This window comes from Apis florea, unplaced genomic scaffold, assembly GCF_048593485.1.
Source record: "Apis florea isolate Af1SG1 unplaced genomic scaffold, ASM4859348v1 contig_2492_pilon, whole genome shotgun sequence".
NCBI classification, from domain to species: Eukaryota; Metazoa; Arthropoda; class Insecta; order Hymenoptera; family Apidae; genus Apis; species Apis florea.
Genome location: NW_028256593.1, coordinates 991183 through 1006231, shown reverse-complemented (window position 1 = coordinate 1006231; position 15049 = coordinate 991183). Strand labels below are relative to the sequence as shown.

At 22.1% G+C, this 15049-nt stretch overlaps 1 protein-coding gene, 3 long non-coding RNA genes and 1 other non-coding gene across 7 annotated transcripts; 2 read left to right on the top strand and 3 right to left on the bottom strand.

Annotated features, from left to right (window-relative positions):
- Window positions 1–334: 334 nt before the first annotated feature.
- Window positions 335–3082, bottom strand: Ccz1 (vacuolar fusion protein CCZ1). Its single transcript, XM_086905922.1, has 11 exons — window positions 2891–3082; window positions 2649–2739; window positions 2469–2559; window positions 2269–2362; window positions 1946–2161; window positions 1693–1868; window positions 1466–1609; window positions 1253–1398; window positions 900–1161; window positions 690–817; window positions 335–577 (listed from the first exon to the last, which is right to left on the bottom strand). Exons 2-11 carry the CDS (start codon window positions 2725–2727, stop codon window positions 525–527), a joined length of 1389 nt encoding a protein of 462 aa, XP_086762048.1. The 5' UTR covers window positions 2728–2739; window positions 2891–3082; the 3' UTR covers window positions 335–524.
- A 708-nt stretch (window positions 3083–3790) lies between these two features.
- LOC147657892 (uncharacterized) lies at window positions 3791–5030 on the top strand. Its single transcript, XR_015291504.1, has 2 exons — window positions 3791–3869; window positions 4864–5030. It is a non-coding gene; the product is annotated as an uncharacterized LOC147657892 (long non-coding RNA).
- A 707-nt stretch (window positions 5031–5737) lies between these two features.
- LOC147657891 (uncharacterized) lies at window positions 5738–12974 on the top strand. Of its 3 annotated transcripts, XR_015291502.1 has the most exons (4): window positions 5738–5829; window positions 10502–10534; window positions 11292–11506; window positions 12638–12974. It is a non-coding gene; the product is annotated as an uncharacterized LOC147657891 (long non-coding RNA). The 3 variants fall into 3 exon arrangements; XR_015291501.1 differs by having other exon boundaries at window positions 10502–11506; XR_015291503.1 differs by lacking the exons at window positions 5738–5829; window positions 10502–10534 and adding an exon at window positions 11937–12212 and having other exon boundaries at window positions 11396–11624; window positions 12638–12879.
- LOC147657890 (uncharacterized) lies at window positions 12916–14639 on the bottom strand. The gene is made up of 3 exons (XR_015291505.1): window positions 14420–14639; window positions 14044–14302; window positions 12916–13470 (listed from the first exon to the last, which is right to left on the bottom strand). It is a non-coding gene; the product is annotated as an uncharacterized LOC147657890 (long non-coding RNA).
- On the bottom strand, window positions 14449–14639 carry LOC116414487 (U2 spliceosomal RNA). The gene has a single exon (XR_004225035.1). It is a non-coding gene; the product is annotated as a U2 spliceosomal RNA (small nuclear RNA).
- Window positions 14640–15049: the final 410 nt, after the last annotated feature.

Here is a 15049-nt window from a genome sequence, read left to right as displayed (position 1 = left end):
ATTAATAATAATTTAATTTCAAATTTCTTCATTATTATACAATTTACAAGAAATTTTTAAAAATGATTAAATGATGATTTTAACAAATTAAAAAATACGATCAATAATATGAAAATAGATCTTTATTCAAGATCACATGTTATTGTTTATCACTTGATTAATATCTTGCTAATAAAAATTAAACTATATAAAATATATTGCAATTTAACAAGAAAACAAAATATGAATTAATTTATAAATTTGTTTGATTTGTATATACTACTTAGTTGATCTAATAATAATAGTTATATTATTTGAAAATATATCATTTAAACAATTAAAAGTATATAATATATATGTGTATATACAGATTTTATATTTTACATTAAAATTTATGTATAAATTATTTCTATAATTACAATATTAATTTTCTTAGATTACATATTGTTTATACATTAATTAAAAGAGTAAACAATTATTTAGTCGTTATATAAAATATTCATTGAATATTTATACTCAATAAATCTTTTAAATAGACTTTTTTATTAATGGAAAAATATACTTTTTAATTCCTTTTCACAAAGTTTTTTAACATCATCTGGAACAAAAATATTAAAATTATATTTTACATTATTCTAATATAAAATTATATAATTTTAAATTATAAATCAATATAGATCATTATAAAAAAAATATATTTTCATTATTACCTTCTATTTCCATTATACTTGCACTTTTTTGTTGGATAACTACGAAAAATTCTCTTAAATTTGATAACTTTCCAACAACCCAATAATCACTCATAGTTTTTATGATAATTTCTCCAGCTTCTTTTAATCTAAAATTATAAAAAATTATATTTTTTTATTAATCATCAAATAAAAAATTTGTATTAAAATTTTGCTATATCATGTACTAACTTATTTGTATCATTATATATATCAGTAATAACTCTCAATACTTCAGATGTTGTAAGTACATTAGAACATCGTCTATTATCTGGATGTATTGTACTCTTGTAAGCTAAATTAAGTTTATTAAAATATAAATATTTGCAAGATTCTGAAGAAACTATTACATGTTTAGCACATTGTTCTGCAACAGAACTAACAAGTGTAGTCAATTGTGGACCAAGGAAATTATCAAGACTTTTAAAGAAATCTATTAACAAACTTGTTTTACCTGTAAAATGAGCACATTGATTTTATACATATTTTTTGACATTTTTAAAATGAAAAAACATTTAAAATTTAAAAAAAAAAAAGGAACTTACTATCAACAAACAAGCATATTGTAGCACTTAATGCTCTATAAACAACCAAATATAATGAGATTGGTTTTGTAGAATAATTAATAAATACTTTAGGAGACTTTCCAATTAAACTTGGTTCATTAATACTAGATGGTCCAGTAACAAATCTATAAGATTTATATAATTCATTATGTTGTTGTACATAAAAAAATAAATAATTATGTAATTACTAACTTTCCATAATGAATAGTAGTAAATGGTGAAGGTGAATTTCTGGGCAATGAACCTTCATGAAGTTCTTTCTCAAGATGAGCTGGTAAAAGTGTACTTACTAAATAATTATAAACTACTTGCATATCTTCTGGTTCTAAGCCACTCCTAAATAACAATATATAATAATATTTAAACTATTATATATTATAATATGATATTTATTTACAATATTTATTTATATTACTAACCATACAACTTGATCATTATAAAGAAATGCAGTGTATTTTACTTGAGAAAACATAGCTTCTACAAGATTCATAAAGCATTGAACTCGTAAAAATGTTATTTTATCAAGAGGTAAAAATTGTAAACCTTGGAAAACATCCAAAATATCACTGTTATTTAACTTTAAAGACATTAAATACTGTAAAAAAATGCATTATATTAAAAATTATATCAAAAAAATTTTTTATAATAAATATTCTTCAAAATTGCATTTACCCTTGAATAAAAATGTTCAAGTTTATGTTTTAATAATGTTATAGAACCACATTCAGGTTCATTAATAATAGTATCAAATGATCCCATAAATAGTCTAAACATAACATATGCTTGTTTTAATATAGCTTGACAAACACTGCTAGAAACTTCATCATACTGATATTCTGTGTATTTATTACCATCTTTTTCTTTCCATATATATGGTACACCGACAATCTACAAAATGATTACAAATTTTTAAAATTTTACTAAATATTCAATCTTATATAAAATATAAAATATATTGTATTTTCTTATTTTTTGTGATAATAATAAAATCTTACCATGACCATCCAAAAATTTGGTTCTGGTTGATAATAAATTTGACGAGTTTTATGTGTATGACAATAATCACATGGTTGCCCAGGATTAAATGACCTAAATTTAAAAAAAAAAGATATATAATATTATTAAGAAATATTAATATGTGAAATGTTATATATGTTAATTTTTGAAACTTTTATTTTAAAATTAAAATACCTACTGTGCAAATTTAATAATTGCTTCACTGAGACCTATATTTTTAATTTGAATATCTAAATCTCTTTCTGGATAATAATAAAGTATTTTTTTTTCTTCCTACAGAAAACAAATGAAAATATATAAAAAAAATTTATAAAGATTTTAAGAAATTGTAAATATTTCAAAGTTAAATTTCATTTACTTGCCTCTCCTTCTTTTTTTGCATATGTACCATTAAATATATAAAAATGTTCTAATGTAACCTCTGTTTTTGATGACATTGTAATGAATAACTTAAACAAAAGATAAATATTATATCTTTCTTAAAATGCCTAATTTCTGGCACAATAATGTATATTTATTTACAAATATTTCCTAGTTTAGACATTTTAGATATTAACTAACAAATTAAAAATAATTTCAAAATCATAAATGAAGTATTACCAACTATAAGATATAATATAAATTAAAACTTGAATAAATTTATTTTAAATAGAATTAGATAAAATTAATGTAAGAATTTTATTTTATCAGCATTTTAGCACAAACGAAATGTAGGAAAGATATAATATTTTATGGGACTTTGCATGTTCTGAAATACCGATCGCTCAAAAAATCAAAGTGTTTGGTATGCCCTCTACGAAAAATTATATTCAATTTAATTTCACAAAAATTGATGAAATCTCATCAATAAAATTAACAGATTTTAAAAATAATTTTTGATATTTTTTTTTGTAAATATTCTCATATATTATATATATTGGATTATATTCGTGGTTTTTTTGTTACAAGTAGTAAAAAGACTTATTGAATGAATGAATTAAAAATTATTCATATTTTTAATATAATAAAAATAATATCAAATTATAAGATTTTTTTTATAAAAATAGATTTAAATATAATACTATTCAATTATTTTTTACATATTACTAATGAAACTGTAAATATTAAATAAAATGTAAATATTTATGCAATGCAATCAATAAAATAACGTTTTCATAAAAATTTGGTAAAAAATGAAAATATTTTATTATTAAAATCATATGAAAATTGTAAGTGTTCTACATTTTAATTTTTTTTCATTGGTTTTCAATTATTAATCAAATATGGCGCTGTTCTTTTAACGCATAAATTGATGCAGAGCAAGTATAGGCAAATAAGAAAAAGGACAGAGATAGAGTAAAAATTGGAAAATTCATCTCTAGAATATTACAAAATGAAATTAATTAATATACACAAAAAGAGTAAATAATAAAAGGATAGAAATGGTAAGAATTGATTATTACTGCCATCTTTTAAATACTTTTAGAAACATGTCTTTGGCGCTGGTGATCAATTTTTCTTGTTCAATCTTCAATTCTATCTTGTCTTTTGAATATCATCTTTCGAAAAAAATGATTTTTTATTCAAGAAATGGTGGATGGTAAGAGTTAATTATTATTTTATCTCTTTTTCTTATTATTTTCTATCCTTGTTTACCTATAGTTTAGGGGAAATCTAGATGGTACTGATCTTTGAATTTTCATTCTATTTTTATTCTTCTCCTGCTATTTATTTTTCTATATTTGATCTGCAAAATTCATGCGCGATTAAGAAAATTAGATTAGTTTTAATGTTTGATTAATTTCATTATTTTCTTTATAAATTGAAAAAAAAAGAATTTTATGATAAAAATTTTTTTTTCAGATTTTGTATTACAAGTGCATAAATTTTTTGTATACATATAATTAAATTTTAACAAATAAAATATATATATATATATAAATAAATAAGGATTTATTTAATAAATAGAAGATATATTTAATAAATAAATTATAATAAAAAGTTTTAATAAACAATTATAAATATAATATAAAAAAATACAACAAAGATATAATAAGTATAATAGAATTTGTTATAATAAGTATCACAAATCTTCAATAGTTTTCTTACAATATGTGTTACAATAGAAATATTTTTCGAGTTTATAACAGAAAAGATAGCAGAATTCAATAGGAAATATACAATAGATATATTTTCCAGATTTGTAACAGAAAGGATAGCGGAATTCAATAGAAAATGAAAATATGAACTTTATTTTTAATAATTCTGCAATTTAATGAAAATATACGTTTATATAGAAAAATGATACTTTCAAATATAATATTATATATTATATATACTTTCCTGAGTATATGTATTTTGTTAAATTATATTTGAAAACAATCTCTATTTGAATTGTAATATTATAATGTATTGTAATGAATATTGTAATGAATATTGTCGTAGGTTTTTTTATTTTCTTGAATGCGTAAATAATCGAATTTGTGCAATTACATATCCCACGATTAAATTTAAATGTACGTTATTGTTAATTAGTACTTCATTAGTACTACTTCTGATAGTCATTTTGGTTGTCCCTATTTTCCACTCTTCAGAATCGGGATCAGGGACGATGGGGACAATTGTAAAATTGGTACTGGCGACAGTGAAGACAGAAATTCGTCATATCTTCAATGAAAAGATAGAATTATCTCTTCTATTAACTCTGTAATTCACATGCTTGCATTGATAATAAATTGTGAATTGATCGTTGACTTCTGAACGAATCTTTCAATGAACGAAATTTTCCGTAAACGAGAAGAATGTATTAACTGCTCATTTATGTGGTGTTTCCTCTTTTTGAATATATAGATAAAAATCTTTTTGAATATATAGATAAAATTTTTGAAATCGGTAAAATCGCTTATCTCACAAACAAACTTAAATGCTGCATTGAGTAATATATATTTTTACAGATCCTCGCGCCGCTGATCTACCTATCCATCCTTTCCTATTCAAGCTAAATTTGGCCGAAGTAAATTTCGAGAACAGCTTTCTATTCATAAAAACTCTATTTATGAAACATTTTTTCGATAAAGAGAAATTTTGATTTTACTTATTCAAAATCAGACACATTTTTGCACACAATAAAAGAATTTTTTTCAACATGGATTGCCGTTATAGCAAAAAAATATCTGAGTGATTGATAGAGAGAAGACAGTAATAACAGACTTTAAATACAAAAATAGTCAAATCTCACAGAAGTAAGATTGATCTAATAAAATATCGAAAATAGATAAATAAATAATTAAAAAAATTAATTTGAAATTATGGTTTAAACTAAACTTACTATGGAAAAACACACATGCTTATACTACCATACAAAATGGATGTTGCTTGTTTACTATATATATATGAATTTAACGTATACGAAGTTTCGCGAACAAACCCGATCTTGTCCGATATATTTAGGAAGAAAAGCAATAAAATAGCTTATGCCAGTCAGGTTTATCCATAGTCACAGTTCAGTGGATATTTTGCGGGATAGATCTAAAATTGCAAATTTTGAAACTTCTATCTAGGTAAGAATCTGTTAACTTATGAAAAAAATCAAATTTAGCAAAAGTATTTCAAACAATATATCAATTTTTTCATTATTTATTTCTTTTTTTAATTTTATATGAAATTAAGATTCCTGATATTTTTTTATATATTTCGTAATTTATTATATTCTAATGAAATTTATATATAATATAATATTATAAATATTCAGAATTTATAAGAATATAAATTCTGAAGATTATAATTCACATTTATATAATTATTTTAATGATTGCCACGCAAGTATCATATTGTTTTATTGTTAAATAAGACAATTATTGTTATTCAAATATAAATATCAAATAGACAAATTTTTTAAAATTTTTTCAAAGAGATTTTTATAAAGATAATATCAACAGAATGTCAGAAATCGTACATTGCTAATTTAAACGTTCATTGTTTTTGATTGTTCTAACGAATTGTTCTAACGATTGAAACAGCACAAGGTCATTTGTTCGTTGTTTATTCTTTGCTTTCATACCATAACAAGTAAAAACAAAATACTAATATTTATTTGTTTTAAAATTTTCATGGAATAGATTTAATCTTGGAAACTTTTCTAATTTTATTTAAAAACATAATTGAATTAGATTAAATTATTTTGTTAATTTTATTTTTATTTATTAAATATTGCAGTTTTGTTAAATTTAATTGTTTTTAATTATTTATCAATATTTTTTAATACAAAATGATTTTTAATGATAATGCAAATCAATCAATATAAATGATTGTTTATTTAAATAATTCTTAAATATTTTAAATGATTTTTTTAAATATTTGCTTTGAAATAAATAATTAATTTATATATATTTTAGAAATTTTATATATATTTCAGAAATGCAAATAAAGGAAATAAATGGAATTTTATATTATATAAATTGATCATATGTTTAACTACTGGGAAGGTTATTGAAGAAATGATCAAATCGAAACTATATTTCTATGTTAAAAAGTTATCTAATATCTTTTATTCAATAAATCTCAAATTGCAGAGATAAATAAATAAATATATACTTATTTATCAAATATATTTAATAGATATTAAATATATTTTGATTGATATTTTATAATAATATAATAATACTTAATAATTTCAGAAAAGGATTATTAAAGATATAATTATAAATTAATTTGAATTATAATAAATCTTCAAAAATTTTCTAATATAATAAGAATTATATATGATTCGATATGCAAGTTAATATTAGCTATTATATATTATTATATATTACAATTTGATATAATTTCTTAAATTCTTTATAGAACAAATAATTTTTCAGAAATTGCTTAAGTTCTTTGTTTATATTTCATCAAACAAATAGTTTTTTTAGGAATTGTCTAAATCCTTTGTTCATATTTCATCAAACAAACAGTTTTCAAGAATTGCCCGAGTTTTTATTCGCATTTCATCAAACAATTTTTCAAAAGTTAATTGAATTTTTTCATCACTTCTTTAAATAAATAATAAAGAAAAAAATATCGATTATACTGCTATATTTTTTTCTAGATTATCGATGACATTAAATAAAATATTAAAATGTTTCAGTCTCTTTTAACAAAAATTTGATCTTAATTTTTCGCCAAAATCCTTCTAGTAAATATTGTTTTTATGTAAAATAAAATTATCTTCAAAGTTTCAAATCAGTATTAGATTTTCGGAAATTTTGTCAATCTTTGTTCTAATGTAGATACAATTTCTCTGATATTTCCAATAATTTAAAAGATTTATATTATTAATGAAAGTTAATCAATTTTCAATTAAATCTAATATAATTATAAATATCAAATGTTTTATAATTATTGAGAAATACTGATCTAAACAATACATTCTTTATAGATAACAGATAAAAAAAAAAACAAAAACTAAATTGCAAATTATTATATACACTACTATATATTGATATATACATATTTACACTTATAATGAACATTTAATCTAGTAAATCAATATGTATTTAAAAATATTTTTTTCTAATACATGCAGAAATCGATATCTGCTGATATTTTTGAAATTGTAATTGATATCCTTTAATAATTTTAATTTAGCAATTTTTCTTAATTTTGTAAGACACAGTTTATACAAACAATTATTGTATAAATTAATGTCTAATGAAATAATAAAATCAATTTCATGCATCTTTTCATTGGATAAAAATCATCTGAACCTAGAGTCTTTAGATCAGCTTCTGATCTTATTTATCATACTAAATATTAATAGAATATAATTTATTTATTTATTTGTTCAATATACCTATGAAATAATTTACATATAAATCAAAACATTATAAAAACAAATATGAAAAAAAGAAGAACAAAAATGAATATGAAATCTTTTAAATCTTTTATGAAATCTTTAAAAAATTTTTTGAAAAATATTGGTTCCTCAGTATCAACAAGAAACCATCTACAAATTTTATTGGTAACGAAGAATACGAAGAATACAATTACTTCGTTACGACAGAAGAAATCTAAATAATTATGTACAATTGATAATATTATCAGTATAACACATATTAATCATTAATTTGCATGATCCATTAACCAAAAAGCATAGTTTCAATAAAAATATTCCTTGATGCAAGAATTTTTAAAATGAAAAAATCAGTTCAATGTAAAAAGAAATGATAATATCAAACAAAAAAAGTGCAATCGACCAATCTTCTTGATGATCCTTAAAATCCGATAAATCATTAATTTGAAACTATTAAATTATTTAAAAAAAGAAACTTTATTTTTAAATATATAAATGAAATTTCAAAAATTAACATTAAAAAAATGCAAATATTCAGCATGATAAAAATATTTTTTTGCATATTTTTATAATAAGAAGAAATAAATAAATCTAATTATCTACAATTGGATTCTATTACTTCTTTGAAGCAGTCTACTGAATTCTTGATGAATTCTGAAAAAAGTTTATGAAAAATTTGTATCTGTTAAAGAAGCAATGAAAGATACAATTTTTATCATGTATGTTTTTGTATTTGTATTATGTACAATACATCTATTCAAGAAGTTTTGAAAATATCTTGTAATCAAACTTGAATAGAATAATCATGTGATTATGTCTCGTTTATAATGTAATAAAATTTATTCTGTAAGCAAATTTTTAATCCTCATCATGATTTGTCATGAATTTGTCAAGAAAGAAAAAAAAATGATATGACTTTAGAAAAATAATGCTACGATTATTTGAAAAAATTTGACGAAGAGACCAGATTTATGAAGATTGAAGAGGAATATTATTTCTTTTGTAAGATAGAGCTGATCAATCTTGGACGAAACTACTATTTTGAAGAAACAAGTTACAACAATTCATCATTCAACAATTCTTTATGTATTTAAAAAAAACTACTAATTAAAGAAAAAAGATTTTTTCAAGATTTTATGGTATATTAGAAGAAAAGATATTTCATAGAAAAAAATAAATAAATAAAATATATTCATGTGCAAAAAAAATTAAGATTTTTATTGAAAAAAAGAAAAAAAAAGTTAATTGAAAAATATTAAAAAAAAATATTTACAATATAATTTGAAGTCTGATATAAAATATAAAAATAAATAATATAATTACAAAAAATAAACATGGATGGAATTGATATTAAAATCGCATATTAAATTTAAAATTTGAAATTTAAAAATATTGTTGGAAATAACATTAGAAATAAATTTTATTCATCGTTGAAAAATTGTTAACTTAAAAATATTTAATCTATTAGTTTTTATCAAATTGCTTTACTTTCTGTTAAAAATATTTATGAAAGTATAATAATTTAATTGATATTAAACTATAATGAAACATTGTAAGTGTACTTCAATTTCAATACTCAAATTCTTTTGAGATAAATTTTTCATTTGGTAAAAATGAATAAAGATACATAATAATAATATTTTTAATTGGATTAATATTTAGTGAAATTTTATATTCTAGTAGTCTAGTTTCATATCAATAAATGTCATAAACTTACAATCTTTATAAAAGTTATCTTGGAATACTGTTCTATTAATCTTAAAAGAATTAAGAAAATGTGTCCTATCTAATGAAAATATATTGTCATTAAATAAGCTATTTCGATAGGAACATATTTTTTTATATGCAAATAATGTATTTAACAAAAATTTAACACAATTTTTTTATTTAGTTACAATTAATTAAAAATCTTTTTGAAGTCATTGCTATTGTATTCCTAATCTTTGTTACTTGTTGTGTCTATTTCTTCTTTATTTTGGTATTTCTTATCTTATTATCTTTTATTGTCTTTATTTCAATATTTCTCATTCTGGTTATCTCATTTTACATTTTTTCGTATTAAAATTTTAAGTTAGAAACATGTTGATAATATAATTATAAATGAAGTGTCAGTGTCAAAGAACTATGTTATTTCTTATATCGAAACTTTGATTCGCAATTTAATCTATAATTTTGATGGACAAGACATTCTTCATGGTCAGAATCTGCTCCAGTCGCATTATGCTCATCTATGTAATGCTTTTTTAATTTGTGTATTGCCCATATTTAAATTTACGAATTCACCACAAACAAATCTACGTATGACACTATAATACTATCTGAAGTATTTCTCCACGTTATCGCGTTGCTACACTGCTTACAATGTAAAACTTTTATTAACTATTCATTCTTGTTGTTTCTAGCTTGTAGCAGAATAGGCAGCAAAAAGCACACATGTAATTATCATTTCATTTGCATTCATAAATATTTATTTAATGATAAAATACAATTTGAGGTATTCCTCTAGATCTTTGCGCTGCTGATATATGTCTGTGTCTTCATATCTATCCTTAATTTATAACAGAATGGGTAATGATATTCAGCAGGAAATTGACTTCATACTTTCTTTATTCGCAAAATATTTTATTTTACTGCAAATTGATAAAAACAAAATAGAAGAATGCTTTGATGAAAAAAATGAATAAAAAAACAAATAAAATGAATAAATTGATAAATAAATAAATAGGCATTTGTCTATGATTATTAGATTATTTATATATAGAAATCCATTCAGTTTACTTAAAACTTTAAAAGCATTATATTATTCATAAAAAAAATTCTTCTTTGTGAAAAATTCAATTTTACTATTGAATATATAAAAACAAAGTTCAATCCTTCGAATTGCGCATTTGCAAAGATGAAATTACTTTTCTAATAATTCTTAATAAGCTCATATATATTAATTCATTTTATTTTCCAATTAAGTTTTCTTTCAAATTGAAGTCCTTAAAGAACTTAAATAATATTATTAGACTCTGTTGCAGGAAGATAAATCATATAACAATAAATTGTAATAAGATTTCCAACTATGGATGAAGATGCAGCTGCGATAGCGTTTGTTTTTTTTTTTTTAAGAATAATCATCACCTTTGTCTTCATGCTGTTATTATCCTTATTTATTATTTTTTTGTATTATTGTATTACTTTTTATAGTCTTTCTAGTTGTCTCTACTTTCCACAATTTAATGTGATATAAAAGAAAACATTAACAATTGTGAAGATGATGTTAACGCAAATATAAATATTTGTGATAACAGAGAATTGAAGATTTCTTTCCTCATTCTAAATAAATTTGAGAATAAAGCTACTAGATGATCTATTCAGCAAATATTACGAGAAGGAATTTGAGAATTACATGGTTCTACATGGTAATGGATCTTCTCGATTGTCACTTCGTTGAAAGAGTTTATCAGGCTATCAATAGATTCTTGTAAAAAATCTCTGAATTGGAAAGAAATTCCACGTGAATCTAGGACACATACAAAGGTATTAAATTTTAAATATTTATTGAATAAAAGCAATAATAAAATGTTTTAATATTATAATCAATATTCAATTAAAATATCTAATTTCTGGATTTGCAAATTTATAATTGATATAGCTTAATATATTGATATAGCATATATAGATGTTCCTGTTATATGTAAGTATTTCGCACATGATACTTATCTGTACCATATTTATGACTATATATGATTTATTAATATCGTGAATACAAATGTATATGGATCCAGTTTATCGTCTATTTTCCTAAGTTCCATAATAGAACTGACAATATCTTTATATTTTTTTTTCTAGAAGGCTTCTCGTTTGAAATGATATGTAGAGACGCATTTCCACTTCGTTCGTTATCTAATATCAATAAGATTTCCGTTAATTAATATACAGGTATTATATTTCTCACCTTATCGAGGAATTCACCAATGGTAAAGGAGACAAAAGTCGGCGTAGCAGCATTGATCCTCAAAATATTTATATAAAAAGGATACGAAAACAATTCGTATCACGCAACAATTTAAGAATCTTATTATTCAAGGAAAACGATATTTCATCGATGATATTATATAATCGGAGGTAGGTGCTCAAACTTTTCTAAACAACTGATTAATTTGCAGCACAGAATAGGAGTACCAGTCTATGATGGGTTTTATTAAAAGATATCGATGATTGATTACTGGTAAGGAAAATATTTAAGAATGCATTTCATATTTATGCATGCACACGATGAAGGACATATTTTTGGTGTTTCTCTTTAATGCTAGATGAGAACAAAGTCCAACAAGGTTTTAATATCATATATTTATGTGCTTCAAATTCACATGAAGTCCCTTCCAAGTTATCAATTCGGTAACATTCTGCTGGAATCTATCGATAGCCTGATAAAGTCCTTTAACGAAGACAGTTGGTTTGGGAAGAATTTATTTCTCTGATAAAAGAAAATTTTCTCATTGATCTCATTTATTTATTTATTTTCTAATGCATTTTTATACTATTTACAGCCAAAAAAATTCCCTATTGTACAAAATGCTACATGGAATACAAGTTTGCAGGAGATCATGAACAATGGTGATGCGGAGAGATGTTTAATTGAATTTTTCAAATGCATTCAATCTTCAATCGCACAGAATCCTGCTAACTGAAGCTTTAAGAGCATTCATAAATAATATAATGAACTTATATATCGATTATGTCACATGGATGAGAATTACGAAAAAATACATCAATAAGATATATATATATACATTCAGGATTATTTCTTGGGCTCAATACTATTCAATTTTGCTATTATTATTATTTATTATTATGTATTGTAAAAATACATATCCGATCCCTCAAGATTCAGAATGACTTTAATCGTCACGCAATAATTTTTCCCAGTCAGGATTCGTCACGTCGACTTCGGCCTCCTTTACTATTGGCGGATTCTTCGACGCATTAATTGATGAGAAATTCATTGATGTCAATTCTTTCAATTCTCACTTTCAGTCTCCAGAGACATATTTACAATATCATTTTTGATAATCCATTGAATATGTTTCTAGTGCAGAATTTTCTTTTTAATGCGGGAAATTTTGCTCCTGTTCTATAAACTTTTGCAATGGCATGTAAAGGATTAACGAAAATTGAATTTTCTTTTTCGAATTTTCTCTTCATTGTTCTTGCGTTCGAACGTATTCACCAAGTTAATCACATTCACAATTACAATATTAAAGTATTTCGTCATATTATATAAAAACTTATTTGTGATATTAATATTATGATAATATTTCAGTCATTACAATACAATTTTATTGAACTTTGTTCAATGGACGAAAAATCCAATATCTGAAATCTAAGAATCGCAAATTTAAATAAATTTTTTTTACAATATTAACGAATAAGCATGATTTTATTGAAATTTGATTATATATATTAATTCAAGTGTAAAAATTAATTTCGAATTATTTTTTCAAAAATATATAAATGTAATTTAATAATAATTTAATATTATTAATATAATGTTGATTTTGTCTTTTGTTTTCCATTCTTCTTTGATTTTATGTTATACAACTATAATTTTCTTATATATTTCTTATATATTTATATATATATTTTATTTTCTACTTATTATATTATATTTGTATTTATATTTTTTATATTTTTGATTATTTATTACATTTTTCTGAATATTCTTTGATATCACTATGTATAAGACTATATTTTTATTTTATTGAAATGTAAAATAATATAATAATAATATAAGATATAATAAATATATATACATAATATACATATGTATGTATATATATATATGTAATATGAATATTATATAATATATAAAAATACTTATATAATTATAATATATAAAAATACTCATAGATAATAAATTGTAAAAAATCAATATTAATTTTTGTTTTTAATTTACCTTTTTATTCGACGCAGAAGACATGTACAATACATAGCATTAAAGAAATAAAAATTCGAATAAATTTTAACAGTATGCTTCGTAGATAAAAGTTCAGATCAAGCGATCTCGCTCTATTCAAAGGATATCAAAATATCATTATTCAACATTCAAATTAATTCTTTGTTAATAAAATAAATTCTTCACTTTCTATTTTTATTACAAAGTTACTCAAAATAAATTCAGATTTTTAGCATGGTGGTATTCCCAGAGGTCACTACTGAAAAAAGAGCCAATATAACAGTTATTATTCTTATAAAAAGTATTTAAAATTGCTTTAAAATCTAATAAGGGAAGAAAATATACTTAATAAAATATATTATATAGTTCTTATAACCTAAAAAAAATTTTTTATTTTTTGAAGTAATTTATTGAGCCGATCTCGACGGCACTGCAATGCCGAGCCGACTCGCGGCAGAAGCGGAGCAAGCCCCGGGGTTCCGCCCGGTTCCAAAAATCAGACTAATATTCTGACTCCCGGTGGGGAGTGTACCAGATATTAAGCTGATAAGAACAGATACTACACTTTGATCTTAGCCATCAGGCCGAGAAGCGATAACTACCTCGGTTTGAAACGCGTTTATTATATACTAGAGCATTCAAAAGCACTTGCGAGAATAGCTCTGAAGATAGGGAACACCTAGCGGTGATTTTCGATACTACGAATTTCACACAATAGAGAATGTGAATACTAACACATTTTTATGTATAACGTATATAATAAATGTATCAATAAAATTAAATAAATTATACAATAAAATAGATAAAAATTTTTTTCCGTAAAAAATAATAAATTAAAAATGTAATATCTAAATATAATAATTATCATAATATATTGCAAACAATAATTATGCATATATATATATATATATATATATATATATATATATATATATAAAACATTATATTTATAAGGAAAAAGTTGAAAATTTTTTTTATTAACATATTTTAATAAAAAATTTATTTT